Below are 13,797 nucleotides of genomic sequence, written 5' to 3' on the forward strand. Positions count from 1 at the left end.
TTTATTTGAATAAGTTAAATGGTCCTATAAAATTAATCACATTTCTACTCTTCGTGGTCAAAAATATAAGCGAAAGAAAAGAATGAGAAAAAAAATAAAATAAATAAAACTACAGATAATATTTTGAAGCTACAATCTACAAATCAGCCACAATGCAGAAAAAAAGCACAACAATGAAGGGGTTACTTAGGGGGGGAAAAAAATGCATTGATTAAATGTACTATATTGTAAAAAATTTTTGGAAACAAATGGATCGTAATTATTGCACAAATATTACTTAGTACCATAAAATTCCCTCAAAATACATAATCATAAATAAAAATATATATTCTAAAAATATATTACATTGATTTTACTGGAAAAATGGGGTGAGCATGACCCCTAAGTGAGGAGCACCAGAGGGTTCAGCACAGCCCGTGTTCCTGAAACACTGGAGTTAGTGCTTACTTCTCGTGCAAAAATGCGATCTCTGACCCGCTGGTACTCCTCCTCTCGCTCCTCGATGGACTTACTGCGACGGCCGTCCTGCAGCGGTACCCGGATCTGACCGGGAGAGATAGAAGAATTCAGAAGCACGACAAAAACTTGATGAGAGAATAAAACGGAGCAGCACACAAACCTGATTATCATCCTTATCCATGCTGGCGTCATCTCGCTTCAGGATGAACTTCTTCTGGAAGTCCATGTTGCGCTCATCTTTAATGTGCTCAGAGAACCTCTGCTCAGGGCTGAAACACGGAGAGACAGAAAGATGGTCACCGACAATGCGTTACGATCACTGCCATCGGATCAGAGCGAATCCACCATCGTCTTACATGCGTGTGTTGCTGGTCTTGTTGATGATGACCGCTTTGCCCGTTTGGTCCACGTTGTGATCCATGCCAAAATAGGCAGCGACTCGATGCAGCAGCATGCGGTGATATGAGGTCATTTGAGGAAACTTCTTATACTGATTACTGAAAATATAGATACAAAAACATCTTTATCACAAAGAAAATGCAATGCATTTACCACAACAACAACATTCACCATTCTGTATTAAAATGAATTTCATGCAAATAAACAAAGTCCTGTTCAGTGTAAAACAACCATTTTACGGCAATGCCCTCAAACCACCAACAGGGGGCAACAAATATCAACTACACGATAAAGTACAAATGTTTGTGTACATGTATGTATGTGAGAATATATATATATATATATATATATATATATATATATATATATATATATATATATATATATATATATATATAAAATATTTATATAAAATAATTTTAAATCAAAATAATGCTTTTTTTATTTTAATATACTATAAAATATATATATTTTTTTATAACCGATGATACTTTTTTCAAGATTCTTTGATGAATTAAAAACAAAACAAAAAAAACAGCATTTATTTAAAATAGAATTTTTTTCTAACAATATAAATGTCCCTTTTTATCAATTTAACACATCCTTGCTGAATAAAAGTATTACTTTCTGACAAAAAATAAAAAAATAAAAATTACTGACCCCGAACTTTTAAACAGTAGTGTATATTGTTACAAAATATGTTGCTCTTTTTAACTTTTTATTCATCAAAGAATCCTGAAAAAAGTATCAAAGTATTATAAAAAAAAAAAAAAAATAGTAATTTGACCGGTACCGACTTACTTCTCATCGTTTATGAACTCCAGTATATCCTGTTCCAGCTTCAGCAGCATCATTCTATCTCTAAAACAGTAAAAAAAACACACCACTTAATAACATAATACTCATGCAAACATTAGAAATTATCTTAAAATGCATTACTACTTCACATTTAGGTTAATACACAGAAAACATATTTACAACTGAAAGTTGATAGAAAACCTATTCTTTCTCTTTGTAGCACAAATCCACTGGAAACAGTACAACATCTGGGCATCTACTATTTAGGATGGATAGTATGTGAATTGGGACACAGCCAGACTGAGACTGGCAAAGGAAAACCCAAGTGTAACTAGAGACAACGGCTGTCGATAAATGCAGCACAGGGTGTGTGTCCGAGACACCCGCGGGAGTCTAATATCACTGTTGTGTCTAGAACGGACGGACGGACGGATGACGGCTGTTGTACCTGGGGTTGTTTTTCAGTGTGTTCACCAGGAACTCATGCACATCAATCCCTGTGGAATCAGTGTATTCCTGACTGGAGTCTGGAAGAGAACAGAAAAACAGTCATCGGATCAATGTGAACGTCACAACTAAAACTAATGAAGGTTCCATCAATGAAGCAGAATTCATTTTTATAGTATAATTTTTTGATGCATCATTACTTGTGACAAACACTGCACATATTATCTTGATACCCAGAACTAGTTTTAGCTAGTGGACGATCAATATATCAGCAAGGCCAATATATCGGCCGATATTTGGTATTTTTTATTTATCAGCAAGGCCAATATATCAGCCAATATTTGGCATTTTTTCATTATTGCAAGGCCAATATATCGGTTGATATTTTATACTTTTTTATTTATCAACAAGGCCAATATATCGGCCAATATTTGGTATTTTTTATTTATTAGCAAGGCCAATATATCGGCCAATATTTGGTAATTTTTAATTATCAGCAAGGCCAATATATCAGACGATATTTGGTATTTTTTAATTATCAGCAAGGCCAATATATCAGACGATATTTGGTATTTTTTAATTATCAGCAAGGCCAATATATCAGACGATATTTGGTATTTTTTAATTATTGCAAGGCCAATATATCAGACGATATTTGGTATTTTTTAATTATCAGCAAGGCCAATATATCAGACGATATTTGGTATTTTTTAATTATCAGCAAGGCCAATATATCAGACGATATTTGGTATTTTTTAATTATCAGCAAGGCCAATATATCGGCCAATATTTGGCATTTTCTAATTATTGCAAGGCCAATATATTGGCCGATATTTGGCATTTTTTTAATTATTGCAAGGCCAATATATCGGCCGATATTTGGTATTTTTTAATTATCAGCAAGGCCAATATATATCGGCCGATATTTGGCATTTTTTTAATTATTGCAAGGCCAATATATCAGCCGATATTTGGTATTTTTTAATTATCAGCAAGCCCAATATATCGGCCAATATTTGGCATTTTTAATTATCGGCATTGACCAATAAGATTTTATTGGCTGATAAGCGTTGGAAGCGGACTTGCATTACACTTTATTTGAAGGTGTCTGTTTCAGTGTAATTATACATTTAAGTACTGAGTAATAATAACTATAATAATTGTTATTAATATAATAATAATAATAATAATAATAATATTGGTTTTATATCAGCTCGATGCCCACCGCTTTCGACATCAACCATGAAAAAAATCCATATCGGTTGGTCACTAGTTCTAGATAAACAATAACAGTAGAAAGTGAGCGCCTTACCGCGTGAGAGCATCTTGCGTGGAGTTTTATCCTTCTTTTCCCTCTCCTCATTCTCGTAATCGTCTTTTGAGGATTTCTCTTCCTCTTTATCGGACGGACAGCTGATGTGAAGCTGAATGATGTCCTTCATGGGTGGAGTTAGATTATATAAAAAACATGAATATTAATAAATGCTAAATATTTGTATGTGTATATATTATTATTATACATTAAATATTCCTCAGATTTACTTGCCAAGAAACACTATGCACAGGCTACACTTGAAACCGTTTTGAACTGAATCAACAGAATGTGTCTCATATTTGATGAAGTTTGCATCATTGATTCTGTTCTTTTCCTGTTTATCACTGTGAAGCTGCTTTGAAACATTCGATCTCATTTAAAGTGCAACAGAAATAAACACTGACTTGACTTTTTAAATCTTGAGGGTCTGAGTTTTGGTAAAAATGAACATCTCAAATAACGCATCATTCCTTACAAACGCAGCCCTGATAAAGCCACCAGGGTTTTTATATTGAGTGCTTGTGTGACCGTGTGACACTACCTGTGATTCTGGAGGACCGTCTGTTGAAAACGGACCCAATGATTCTTCACATACTGCAAGACTCCTCACCAGCTTGAGCTTTGCATTCGACTGAGACAGAGATACAGGACAAAGAAAGTTCATGGACATTAACAACTAAATCAAATCACATACCTAGAAGATGCATTATGGGAATAAACAAGGGAATAAAAAGGTATATTTATAACACTGTAATGCCACTAATGCTGTCCATTAACTAATGATTCAACATGAAATAAATGTACTTCAATTTCACATTCCAGTTCAGCAGAAAAGATGAAGTTATTATGTTTTAATGAAAGGTTATGAATGCAGATGTTTTCCGTACACCGATGAATCATGCACAATATTCTACAGAAAACATCTGCATTCATAACCTTTCATTAAAACGTAATAACTTCATCTTTTCTGCTGACGCAAACAAGACCGTGACGGGGAGGAATATTGTGCCTGGATGATTGTATTAATGAGATGTAACTGTTAACGGGAAACTCTCTGACATGCCTGACACAACCAGAAAGAGAAATCTGAAATTGTGCAATGCATCAAAAATCACTTTCAGAAAACCCAAATAGAAACATCCCAGAAGGAGTTAAATATGTTTCAACAACCTAAACAGATACTTTCATTCAGTCCAACATTACTTCATTCTGAATGTTCTGTTTCACTAGTGTTACATCATGGAAGCTAATGCTTTGGAAATGTTTAATTCAGATGGTAAGAGACTTAAATCTTATCTAAATGGACTGAGCGTGTGCGTGTGTGTGTGTGTGTGTGTGTGTGTGTGTGTGTGTGTGTTTGTTTGTGTGTGTTTGTACAACATCTGGAAAGGACCATCATCACACTCAGCAGGTTTGCCAACTAGTGCAAAGGCAACAGAAGTGAGTGAGAGGTCGACAGGAAGAGAATCCCGTCTTCGTTTCCCAGCAGCAATGACAAAAACAGGAGTACAAACAAGACTCTCCCTTAAAGGGACAGTTCACCAAAAAAAGAACAAAAAAATTACTTTTGTCCATCTTTGAAACACAAATAAAGCCTCCCTGTTGGCATTCGATGCAACTACCACTTTGATGCTTCAAAAAGTTCATAAAGAGATCGTAAAACTATATACGACAGTTTATAACGACAGTGATGACAACGGTTTCATTTTTGGGTGAACTATCCCTTTAAGTGAGATATCAGACCATGTATTAATTAAAAAGACTTCAAAAAAGTCTGACTTTACAGAAATGTATCCTATTAAACTGGGAAAAAAACTATATTTGAATTATTTAAACAAATTATAAATGATACACTACATACTTTATTTTAATTCATGCAATTTTTATAAAATGGATCGGATTATATATATATATATATATATATATATATATATATATATATATATATATATATATGTGTGTTTACAAGTATTCTTCTAGACTTTTGCAGAGCTGTGTAATATATTTATTTTAGTTATTATTTTTACTATTATTTGCCGTTTGTTCTGATCTGTTGTATTAAAAACACTGCTAACACTTTACAATAAGGTTTCATTTACTTAACTGCATTAGTTAACATTAACTAAAAACAAAAAAATACTTCTAAAACATTTAATTAATCTTTCAACATCTCAAAATGAGAAGTTTTATTTATTAATAACATTGAACAGTTGTGTCTTTAAGATTAATAAACTGTAACAAACGTCATTAGTCATTGTTAGTTAATGCATTAACTTCCTGTAAAGTGTTACCAAAAAAAATAATAAATAAACAATTCAAAAATAAACAAACAAACAAGGATCTACAATATTTCAGAACGTACAAGATGGAAGACACGTGAATGAACCTACTGTACATCTAAAAACACAGATGTTAAGGGCAGAGGTTAAACTCAGCTGACCACTAATGTATCATGTGTTCTTTAGATTTCGCCCATCATACTTACGTCTAGGTGTAAGGATTAAACTACTGACAGTATCAGCAAAAGTGTGTCGATCACAGGTCTTACCTTGGCTCGTTTCCTACTGTGGCCGTGATTCTGACAGCGCCGCTGCAGAGAAAAAACAAAACATTATTAGCGACCATTTTAATCATTCATTAATGATGAACTTCAGCACCAAACAAAACTTGATGACACTTGGTTGACAAATAACATTTTACTCAACATCAAAATTTCAGGTTGAATTTTACATGCATATCAAGGATAATGTATATTTCTGGTGTGGCGACTGGTCAACATTTCTTTTGATTTAGTTCACTTAAATCCTGTTCTGTGGCGGATTAGATTAGAAGTTTAGGGCATTATGCTTTTAATATAAATTATTAGCAAAAAAATACATTTTAACCTAATGCTAACTATGTACACAGTCACTCAAAAGTCTGTGGTCAGTTAGAAATTAACATTTATTCAGCAAGGATACATTAAATTGTTCATAAATTGTTTAAAAGTGACAGCAAGACATTTAAAGTGTTCTAATTCAAATAAATGCTGAGAAATAAAATATATCACAGTTTCCACAAAAATGTGAATGTGTTTTCAACATTGATAATAATCATAAACGTTTCTTGAGCAGCAAATCATCATATTAGAATGATTTCTGAAGGATCATGTGACACTGAAAACTCAGGAATAAATTACTTTGATTACAGTAAAGCTTCAAGTGTCCTTCATAATGTTTCTGAAAGCTGCAGCGGTTACCTGTGCATCCTGGGAAAGGTTGTCGTCAGGATCTGTGCTGTCTGCGTTGGTGTCTTTAGAGGGCGCGGACGGGCTGCTTTTGCCACGGATGCCAGCGGGAGCGTCGGCGGGCAGCGTGCCGTCGCCCTCCTTCATCCCGTCGGGTGGGAAGACCACTGACATTTTCCCTTAAAGCACAAACCCGCACACCTTACGAACCCAGACAGCGGGCTGAGAAACAGACGGACGGACAACAAGAAAGTGAGGAGGAGATGCAACATTAGTGACTGCTTAATGGTAGTAAAACTGGACTTTTTACTAGTATCATGTGATATTTTACCTGACACACCAGGGGCTGTAGTGTGACGGTGTGTGTTCTTCGGTGTGTGTGTGTGTGTGTGTGTTCCTATGGCTGAGAAGAGGGCGGGGGGGACGTCATGGTGAAAGAGTGTCTTCTCAGTTTCCCTGCATCCTGTACGACCCTCTCACACACACACAAACATCACAGCTCCACCTGCTGGAGAGAAACACACCGGTCAGATGAGACGAAACGCACAATATAAACTGATTAAAGCAAGATGCATGTGATTAAGAGTGAATACAGCAGCTGATGGTATGAATATCTCTTTAGCGTGCCTGTAAACGTGTGTTTGGCATGAAATACTAGCTCACTACTTACTGAAGAATGTGCAGTATGTACTGTATAACGCCTACTGGTTTAAAAACAGCAGAATGCAATAATTAACATGGCTGTCAAGCACACAAGAAATCGGTCTTGATGACAGAAGAATCCAGTACTCAGAAAAACAACAGAATTAAACATAAATAATCACATATAAACAAAACATTTAAACGTAAAAATAAAAACATAATGTTGAGTGGAATCACTGCAGAAATCATTTGACATTTTTAATCCAATTTTTGTACAGACTGTTGACAGTCCGATCAAATGAAGTGATGAAGGATGATGATATCGCTTCCTGTTCATTCGTCACACTTGAAGTGGAAGATGAACGCATTGCATTGTGAGATACAGTATCTCAACGCACATTTGAGCAAATGTAGGTCATCTTGGTTTCACATACTGCGCAGAGTATGCACACTACATACTGCTGAGAGACGATGAATGTGATGGTTACACAATAAAGACACATTAGACCTGTGTGTGTGTGTGTGTGTGTGTGTGTGTGTGTGTGTGTGTACAACTATCTTTGTGAGGACCGGTTTGAGTTTTAGACCAGCGGAGTGAGGAAAAAGAGTAAAGTGAGGACATTTTAGCCATTCTTCTTTCTGAGAGCCCTTTAAAGGCCTGTTTGAGGGTCAAGACTTTGTTTTAGGAATAAAGGTTATAGTTGGGAAAAAGGTCAGTTTAGGGTAAGAGTTCAGGTTAGAAACTTAATATGAACCCAAAATAGGTTGGAAATTAAAAATCAGACAAATAATTACTAAAGGCAATAATAATAATCAAAAGGTGAACATTTATTAATAAGCAATTTAATAAATGTTTAATGTTTAATTAATTTTCATTAAACGCGCTGCGTTAAAAACCATCCCATTCGCTGGGTCAAAACCATCCCATTCGCTGGGTCAAAACCATCCCATTCGCTGGGTCAAAACCATCCCATTCGCTGGGTCAAAACATCCCATTCGCTGGGTCAAAACATCCCATTCGCTGGGTCAAAAACATCCCATTCGCTGGGTCAAAAACATCCCATTCGCTGGGTCAAAAACATCCCATTCGCTGGGTCAAAACATCCCATTCGCTGGGTTAAAAACATCCCATTCGCTGGGTTAAAAACATCCCATTCGCTGGGTTAAAAACATCCCATTCGCTGGGTCAAAACATCCCATTCGTTGGGTTAAAACATCCCAATCGCTGGGTTAAAACATCCCAATCGCTGGGTTAAAACATCCCATTCGCTGGGTCAAAACATCCCATTCGCTGGGTCAAAACATCCCATTCGCTGGGTCAAAACATCCCATTCGCTGGGTCAAAACATCCCATTCGTTGGGTTAAAAACATCCCATTCGCTGGGTCAAAACATCCCATTCGCTGGGTCAAAACATCCCATTCGCTGGGTCAAAACATCCCATTCGCTGGGTCAAAACATCCCATTCGCTGGGTCAAAACATCCCATTCGCTGGGTTAAAAACATCCCATTCGCTGGGTCAAAAACATCCCATTCGCTGGGTCAAAACCATCCCATTCGCTGGGTCAAAACCATCCCATTCGCTGGGTCAAAACATCCCATTCGTTGGGTCAAAACCATCCCATTCGCTGGGTTAAAACAACCCAACTGCTGGGTTAAAAACATCCCATTCGCTGGGTCAAAACATCCCATTCGTTGGGTCAAAACCATCCCATTCGCTGGGTTAAAACAACCCAACTGCTGGGTTAAAACAACCCAACTGCTGGGTTAAAACAACCCAACTGCTGGGTTAAAACAACCCAACTGCTGGGTTAAAACAACCCAACTGCTGGGTTAAAACAACCCAACTGCTGGGTTAAAACAACCCAACTGCTGGGTTAAAACATCCCAATCGCTGGGTTAAAACATCCCAATCGCTGGGTTAAAACATCCCAATCGCTGGGTTAAAACATCCCAATCGCTGGGTTAAAACATCCCAATCGCTGGGTTAAAACATCCCAATCGCTGGGTTAAAACATCCCAATCGCTGGGTTAAAACATCCCAATCGCTGGGTTAAAACATCCCAATCGCTGGGTTAAAACATCCCATTCGCTGGGTTAAAACATCCCATTCGCTGGGTTAAAACATCCCAATCGCTGGGTTAAAACATCCCAATCGCTGGGTTAAAACATCCCAATCGCTGGGTTAAAACATCCCAATCGCTGGGTTAAAAACATCCCATTCGCTGGGTCAAAACATCCCATTCGTTGGGTCAAAACCATCCCATTCGCTGGGTTAAAACAACCCAACTGCTGGGTTAAAACAACCCAAATGCGGGTTAAAACACCCCATTCGCTGGGTCAAAACAACCTAATTGCTGGATTTGTCCATTTTCAACCCAACTTGGGTCGTTTTTTAACCCAGCATTTTTTAGAGTATAAGGTTAATGTAAAGCGATAGAGATTGCATTGTGACAATGAAAGATAGATTTACAGATGTGTGTGTGTGTGTGTGTGTGTGTGTGTGTGTGTGTGTGTGTGTGTGTGTGTGTGTGTGTGTGTGTGTGTGTGACTGACATATCAGGACACAAATGTGTATAATGACATGGGTATGACAAGTAGAGCATGACTTATGAGGACATTACTCCATGTGCCCATTTTTCAAAAGGCTTATGAATCACAATTTTTTTGTGAGAAAGTAAAAGTGTGCACAGTCAGTTTCCTGTGATAGGAAGGTTTATGGGTAGTGTAGGGGGAGAGAAAATACAGTTTGTACAGTAAAAAACCATGACGCCTATGGAATGTCCCCACAATTCATTTATGTGTGTGTGTGTGTGTGTGTGTGTGAGTGTGAGTGTGAGTGTGAGTGTGAGTGTGAGTGTGAGTGTGTGTGTGTGTGAGTGTGAGTGTGAGTGTGAGTGTGTGTGTGTGTGTGTGTGTGTGTGTGGACAGAGGAACAGTTTGTGCGCTAGGTTCTGTGTTGAGGAACTTGCCATCCAAAAATAAACACACACACAAAACGCTTTTAAGAGCACACGAGTCAAAGCGCATAAGGCGGCAGCAGTGACTGAAAGAGCGAGTGGAGGAAACTCCAGCGCTGACGTCATACTGCAGAGAGACTGAAGCAGGCGGGTGGGGGAGAGCGACTGAGCGCGCTCGAATAGCTGGGATTCCCGACTGCAGAAAAGACGTCACCAGCAGCACATGACACCACCGACCAATCATTCACACACACACACACACACACGCGGGCGCTGCAGCAACGAGGCCGTCCTCAAGAATCAACTCAGCGCTCATGAAGAAGATGAAGAGCTCTGAATGAGGGAGAACAGTGTTCATGAATGAGCCGTCACTCTCTCTCTCTCTCTCTCTCTCCTTCTGTTGCCAAGGAGACGCCGACATCAGCTGCTGCCGCTTGTGTTTGAGAGCAAGAGAGATATTAAACATGAATATGAGAAGCAAAGACTATGAATGTCTTCAGGTGTAAAGCTGAGTGCATCGCTCAGCCGGCCAACCAACCGACCACATGATCTCAGAGAAGTCAGATAAAAATAAACCAGTGAATGTTTGTCAAACACACAGGCACCTTATAAAACACACCTGGACAGCTGTGCACACATGTGCTGGTACATGACACACACACACACACACACACACACTCTGAGTGACCCAGTTAACACACACAACCCTCCATTGTCAAGTTACCTCACCGTGGTACAAGCAAATAGAGATGATGCAATGAGCATATTGACTTAAAAATAATATCTTTGTTCTGAGAAGTAACATAAAAGTGCATAAAATCGAATTGAAAAAATGAAAAAAAATTGGGCCATGTTTTATATACATTTACATTGTGAGCACAAGTAAAATTGATAATACTTTTCATTTATATTTGCCTAATTATATTCCAAAATTAATGTTCTGCTGGTGGGTGAGATATTTACAAAAATATATATATATTTTTTTTTATTTAAAATTTTTTTTTAATTAATTAATAAATGATAAAATAAAATAAAAAAACAATACAATACAAAAATAAACAAATACCTAAATAAATAGAAATAGATATTAAAAATAAAGTTAATACAAAACATTTAAAAAAATAATAATAAATGGCATCTATAAGGCAGTCTTAATCTTTAAGAAATTCATCACCTAACAAAAGATGTGATGAAACATGATATTGTTCATAATATATAGTGTTATCAGGTGTAAAGGTCTTGCATTAAGAAAATATATGCAAAAATATGAAAGATAGTTTAAGGCACCATTTAAAAATCAAAGTGCAAAATAAGGTTACGCTGCAAAAACATCTCAATGGTCAAATAAACAGGCTTTGTTTTCTTAATGCACATCATGTATATTCTAATCATCTAATTAACCTATATCACGAATATTACTGGCTCTTTGATGAATTGTTTTTGTTCTTCTTTTGCATCGGCTGAATGCATAAATAAAAACGTTGATGCTTTCATGAGATTCACCCGAAACTAGAAAAATTAGAAAAGAATGAAAGAGAGAATAAGAGAGTGAATGACTTGATGCTGCGCTGTGGTTTTATAACACTGCCTCTGTGTGTGTGTGTGTGTGTGTGTGTGTGTGTGTGTGTGTGTGTGTGTGAGAGAGAGAATGCTCATTGATGGTCAGATCGCTGAACTGCAGGGAAAATGCGTCACAGAAGGATTCCCTGCTTCAACAGATCGAGCACGACAGCGCAGACAGAAGGACGGGGCCAGCGCGGAAACAAATAATGAGAGAAGAGAAGGAGGGACGGATAGAAAGAACAGCGGAGGAGAGATGAGTCAGAGTCGGTCCCACTGGACTGAGTGGGCTGGGAGGGGGAGGATGACGTCACATGACCTGACGACGAGAAAGAGGGTGAACGAGCTATACAACCTAAAAAGAGAGAGAGAGAGGGGGGGGGGGGTCCCGTCTCTAGATCATGTCCTGAATAAAGTCAGAATTGCGAAATATAAAGTCAGAATTGCGAAATATAAAGTCAGAATTGCGAGATATAAAGTCGGAATTGCGAGTTATAAAGTCAGAATTGCGAAATATAAAGTCAGAATTGCGAGATATAAAGTCGGAATTGCGAGTTATAAAGTCAGAATTGTGAGATATAAAGTCAGAATTGTGAGATATAAAGTCAGGATTGCGAGATATAAAGTCAGAATTGCGAGTTATAAAGTCAGAATTGCGAGATATAAAGTCAGAATTGTGAAATATAAAGTCAGAATTGCGAGATATAAGGTCGGAATTGTGAAATATAAAGTCAGAATTGTGAAATATAAAGTCAGAATTGCGAGATATAAAGTCAGAATTGCGAGTTATAAAGTCAGAATTGCGAGATATAAAGTCAGAATTGCGAGATATAAAGTCAGAATTGTGAAATATAAAGTCAGAATTGCGAGATATAAGGTCGGAATTGTGAGATATAAAGTCAGAATTGTGAAATATAAAGTCAGAATTGCGAGATATAAGGTCGGAATTGTGAAATATGAAGTCAGAATTGTGAAATATAAAGTCGGAATTGCGAGTTATAAAGTTGGAATTGCGAGATATAAACTTGCATTCTGACTCTATAAAATTCACAATTACCTTTTTTATTTGTTTCATAGTGAAAACAAGCTTCCATACATTTCAAATATAAGAACACACACAAAAACAACTTTAACAACAACAAAAAAAAATTGCCTAAAAGTTATCTTTTTTTTTTTTTTATTCAATGTATTATTTTTTAATGTTCCCTTGTATTATGACAAGGGAATCATAACAATACTATAATAAAGTATAATATTATTATTTGCTCTATACTCTGTAACTGACTGTAATTTAACTAAATATAATTTTAAAAAATCCTTTTCGGAAACGTCTGTGTATTTTTTCTTTTGCCATTGCAGCAAATGGGGATGCCAAAATCATATTTGTTATTGAAGTCACCACTGCATTAAGGTTACACATCTATGATGTAAAAAGATGTGTTTTTGTCATTTTTATTACGTTTTTAAAAGTCTATATAGTTTTTATTGAGCTTTAGTTTTAGTTAACATCCTCCTGCTGCTTAACTTGAGCTACACGAAAATGAGAAATGTCGCCTTTGCAACTAGTATTTTTAATAATGAAAATGTTTTCATGGTTTTAACCCTGACCCAGATCAAGAACAACAGGAACTTAAAACCATGAATAACACAAACAGTGCTCTGCTAGACCATGATGCATCACTCACGCTGTGTGGGAGAGATATTGTTCAGCCTATCTCCATCTTTTATTCTCTAAAAATAAGTGTGTCAGGTTGAAATCTGGGGCTGTTTTGGCTCCCATTACAACCCTTATGCAATCTCCACTTCCCTCTGTTTGAGACAGAGAGAAAATTCTCAATGATGAAACTGACGCCCTATTGGACGAGGCCTCCGCCAATAGGACGAGGAGCTCCATGGCAACAGGCTCTGTCACCAAGAGAGAATAGATCTCCCTCCGCCCCATGTGGTGCACATCTGCCCCGTACCCCAATTACACACACACCCCAATTACCC

The 13,797-nt window shown here is 37.1% G+C and overlaps 1 protein-coding gene across 8 annotated transcripts in view; it reads right to left on the bottom strand.

Annotated features, from left to right (window-relative positions):
- Nucleotides 1–13,797, bottom strand: part of LOC137011632 (R3H domain-containing protein 2) — a 69,561-nt gene that overhangs the window by 26,003 nt on the left and 29,761 nt on the right. For 6 of the 8 annotated variants that reach the window (XM_067374646.1, XM_067374648.1, XM_067374650.1 and 3 more), the window contains 10 exons: nucleotides 6,976–7,152; nucleotides 6,657–6,866; nucleotides 5,967–6,008; nucleotides 3,960–4,049; nucleotides 3,416–3,539; nucleotides 2,105–2,183; nucleotides 1,660–1,719; nucleotides 816–956; nucleotides 620–728; nucleotides 448–543 (listed from right to left, as the gene is read on the bottom strand). In XM_067374646.1, coding sequence (XP_067230747.1) covers nucleotides 448–543; nucleotides 620–728; nucleotides 816–956; nucleotides 1,660–1,719; nucleotides 2,105–2,183; nucleotides 3,416–3,539; nucleotides 3,960–4,049; nucleotides 5,967–6,008; nucleotides 6,657–6,818 — 903 coding nt within the window. In that variant the 5' untranslated portion in view covers nucleotides 6,819–6,866; nucleotides 6,976–7,152. The remainder of the gene's footprint in view (nucleotides 1–447; nucleotides 544–619; nucleotides 729–815; nucleotides 957–1,659; nucleotides 1,720–2,104; nucleotides 2,184–3,415; nucleotides 3,540–3,959; nucleotides 4,050–5,966; nucleotides 6,009–6,656; nucleotides 6,867–6,975; nucleotides 7,153–13,797) is intronic. The other 2 variants (XM_067374647.1, XM_067374645.1) reach the window with 2 other exon arrangements.

The sequence above is a fragment of the Chanodichthys erythropterus genome, chromosome 21 (genome assembly GCF_024489055.1).
Source record: "Chanodichthys erythropterus isolate Z2021 chromosome 21, ASM2448905v1, whole genome shotgun sequence".
Taxonomy (NCBI): Eukaryota; Metazoa; Chordata; class Actinopteri; order Cypriniformes; family Xenocyprididae; genus Chanodichthys; species Chanodichthys erythropterus.